The sequence below is a fragment of the Polyodon spathula genome, unplaced genomic scaffold (genome assembly GCF_017654505.1).
Source record: "Polyodon spathula isolate WHYD16114869_AA unplaced genomic scaffold, ASM1765450v1 scaffolds_3035, whole genome shotgun sequence".
NCBI lineage: Eukaryota > Metazoa > Chordata > Actinopteri > Acipenseriformes > Polyodontidae > Polyodon > Polyodon spathula.
Genome location: NW_024474499.1, coordinates 1,239 through 5,137, shown reverse-complemented (window position 1 = coordinate 5,137; position 3,899 = coordinate 1,239). Strand labels below are relative to the sequence as shown.

At 34.4% G+C, this 3,899-nt stretch overlaps 1 protein-coding gene across 1 annotated transcript; it reads left to right on the top strand.

Moving 5' to 3' along the window:
- Positions 1-1,717: 1,717 nt before the first annotated feature.
- LOC121311249 (trace amine-associated receptor 1-like) lies at positions 1,718-2,755 on the top strand. Its single transcript, XM_041243889.1, has one exon. The coding sequence runs from the start codon at positions 1,718-1,720 to the stop codon at positions 2,753-2,755; it is 1,038 nt and encodes a 345-aa protein (XP_041099823.1).
- The last annotated feature ends 1,144 nt before the right edge of the window (positions 2,756-3,899 follow it).

Here is a 3,899-nt window from a genome sequence, read left to right as displayed (position 1 = left end):
AACGAGGCACCAAGGGTCTGAAGCACCGACGACCAGGGGCATAAGCACTGAGGTTACTGGGCCAGGTGTCTAGTCTGGACAGCGTGCAATCACACAACCGATGCAGCACGCAGTTTGCAGCGGTGTGAAGCACTGCATACAGACAGTACAAGTCTGGACCACATGCAGTACACAACCGGAGCAGCGCGTAGCTTACAGTGGCGTGGAGCACAGCCTTCAGTACACAGAAAGAGACAGAAACTATATATATATGTATGTGTGTGTGTGTGTGAATTGATTGTATAATAAGCAATACGGTTTAATGTAGGTCCTTTAGTAACTTGTATATTTTGCGATCACTGTACTGCTATATCCATCACCCCACACTACACAGATGATGTTTTGGGCATGCATATTGATGAATAATAAGTGACTTATGCATGGATTCTTCTAAAATTCTGCATTGCATCTTTGTACACATTTCCAACAGGTCTAACTTTCAGACTTATTTCTAATTTTGAAACAGTACATGTTATATTGTCTTTTGTGAATGTGGCTGAACTACAGACTTAGCATTCTGTAAATATTGTGAAACGAAACTGCTGTTGCACGTTATTATTAACCAGGAAGCTCAGTTGCATGGTTGGTATCAAGAGAGTAAGGAGGTGTAGTACTGTTGATAACCATAGGATGCCTTATTAGTAAAGGTCACTCTCATGGTGCACATTAAAAGAATGACACCCTAATGACCACTGTTTTGTTTACCACTGGAGATGTTGTATCTCCTTAAGGAAAATTGAGGTAATTACATATTTTGTCAAGAAATTGGTGCAGATGCACACGTGGCTGTGGTTTTAAATATGAAACTGTCATGTGGAAAACAACAAGAAATGGAAGCACAGCAGTGGACTTTGAGGTACTGGTTATGGGTTTTCTATTGAAATATGAAATGTGTTGAAAATGGATTTTCAGGAACCTTGACAATTCCAGTGTGTTTGGTATTGAAATGAAAAACTAAATAGTAACTTTTTTGTTGACATTCTCTGCAGAAATTACTCACACTTTTTATTGTGCATAGTGAGGAATTGGAACTGCAACAATTGTGACTTTTTTATTCTGTGTGTCTTTATGAACTAAGCGATATTATATTTCATCCATAAGTACATAAACATGGTAACATATGTAGCAATATAAAAAGAAACTAGGTAAACATTTTGACTTAAAGCATTTTACTATAAAAGGCACCAGAAACAAAAACTTGATATCTGTCAAGGTTTTTGATGCCTTAAGAAATAAATCTTGATATGTTACTATTTTAGAGACTTGAGTTGCAGGGCTTCTTTTTTATTTCCATATATATTTTCACTCCAGCTGTAGTTTGCAACTGTAACTAACTGTAAACTAGGCCATTTTCCAAAATGAAAAGCTTCCTCCAGATAGACCATTTGACTTAATCCTGTAAACCAACACAGAAAAGACAGCTCTACTGGGGGCAGATAAAAGGGTGCAGCTATTAATTATGAGTAGGAAAGTGCTTTTACCCTTTAGAATACAGCAATGCAAGTATATAGTGGCATTGCTCTGTTTATGTTTTGAGCATCTTGAATGCTAATACTTTTGTGACATGACCAATAAAAAAGGTTTCAAAAATTAAAGGTGTTTTTTAAATGTACTTTAAAAGCCACAGCCTATCTAATATTAAACATATTTATTTTTCTCTAGGTAATACATATTGGAAATGAATTTCAGTGAAAGTGGGATCTCTGGAAGCACACAGTTCTGTTATGAATCTACACCTGGGTCATGTCCTAAACGCACCTTTCCAATCATTGCCCGTGTTCCAATATACTTGTTCCTGGGGGCAATGATCACAGTCACAATTTGTGGAAACCTGTTGGTCATCATCTCTATAGCACATTTCAAGCAGCTTCACACACCCACACATTTTCTTCTCCTCTCTCTGGCAGCTGCTGACTTTCTCCTGGGACTATTTGTACTGCCCCCCAGCACGATCCGATCAGTTGAAAATTGCTGGTACTTTGGGGACTTATTTTGCAAAGTCCATGTCAGTACAGACTTCACACTTTGCATAGCTTCCCTATGGCATATGTTCTTCATTTCTATTGACCGCTACTATGCAGTGTGCCATCCTCTTAGATACAGAAACAAAATTACTGTATTTGTTACAGTTAACATGATATTCATTAGCTGGACCTTAGCTGCAGTTATTGGATTTGGATTAATATTTCTAGAATTAAACAAACAAGGTATGGAAGATTCATATGATAATACTGACTGTATAGGAGGTTGCTTTTTAGCTCTAAGTGCAGCATCAGTCATTATTACATCTTTATTATGTTTTTACATCCCAGGATTTCTTATGATATGTATCTATCTTAAAATATTTCTTGTGGCAAGAAGACAGGCCAGGTCAATTAGAGACACAGAACTCCAAAGGCAAACAGCTGAAGAAAAGAAAAATACAGCATCCCTAAAGAGAGAAATGAAAGCTGCAAGGACCCTGGGGATAACAATGGGGGTCTTTCTAGTCTGTTGGTCACCATTTTTTATATACTTTAATGTGGATCATGCAATTCAAGGCTCACTTCCACCTATTTTGGTAGATGCTTTGTTCTGGTTCGCTTATTTAAACTCAGCATTTAATCCTTTTATTTATGCTTTATTTTATAAATGGTTCAGAAAAGCATTCAGAGTTATTATATTTTGCAAAATCTTTCAAAGAAATTCTTCCACAATACAATTATTATCTAACTAATGTATGTATATATATATATATATATATATATATATCTATATATATATATATATATATATATATATATATATATATTGTATCTATAATAATTGTTATTTTAAAAATGGTTCATGTTTTTGTTGACACACCCTGTCCTTTTTGGAACAGTTTAAATTACAAAATGAAACATTAACTGCCACTGTTTCACTTTGAGCATTTTATATACTAAGAAATCTACCTGGATTGCATCAAACGCTTATTTGTAATGGTAATCCAAGTTGATTCCCCCTTTCTGTAAAATGTTCTAAAAAAAGTATAAACTGATCACATTTTGTTTGTAAAGAGTATTGAGTAATTTTTGTTAATAGACAGTAATAAAAAATAAAATTAATTCAACACCAGATTAAAAAAAGAAATGCTGTTACCTCTGTTAGCATAATCATCTTCTAGTTATTATTCCAGTATAACCTTGAAGTTACTAACATTAGAAAGTAGCTATTATGCATTTGTGTTTAATAAAGTAATACTTTAACAACCACAAGCTGTATGTAAACCCCTTCTACATATTTCTGTTTTCATTGGCCTTTACATCTATTGCATACATTTTTAACATATTCAAGCAACAATAACCTAGAATATATTTTAATAGCACTTCCCATACCCAACATTAGCAGTTCTAGTTTGAAGCATACAGTTGAAACTGGGTTGCACTGCAATCTATTTGCTGTAGCTTTTATAGACATTTTACTTCACTGTTCTTGTATATACGTATACATTAAAGAGAAATGTAAATATGAAGTATTAACTTCCTTAAATCCGTCTTGGTTTTTGTAAAATATTTGTTCATGGTAATAGAGCTGGGAGATTTGCATTGCTCTTTATTGCTTAATGAGCTCCATGGCTGTGCAGCTGTTCTGTGAGATGCCAAACCACTTTGCTTTTGCTAAATCTGTGTATCTGTGTTTTGATAAATGTTGTAAACGAAACCTGATTTTGTACTGTAAAGGCTCAAACTATTAAAATGTATAACTGTGTTGGATTGTTTTACCACTATTGCAAATCTATTTTGAATGTAATCGTTCGCAGTAAACAGCCATAATCAGCATGAAAAACAGATAATGTAAAATATAAGTCATTAAACAGGAGAGATGATGTTCAAAATATT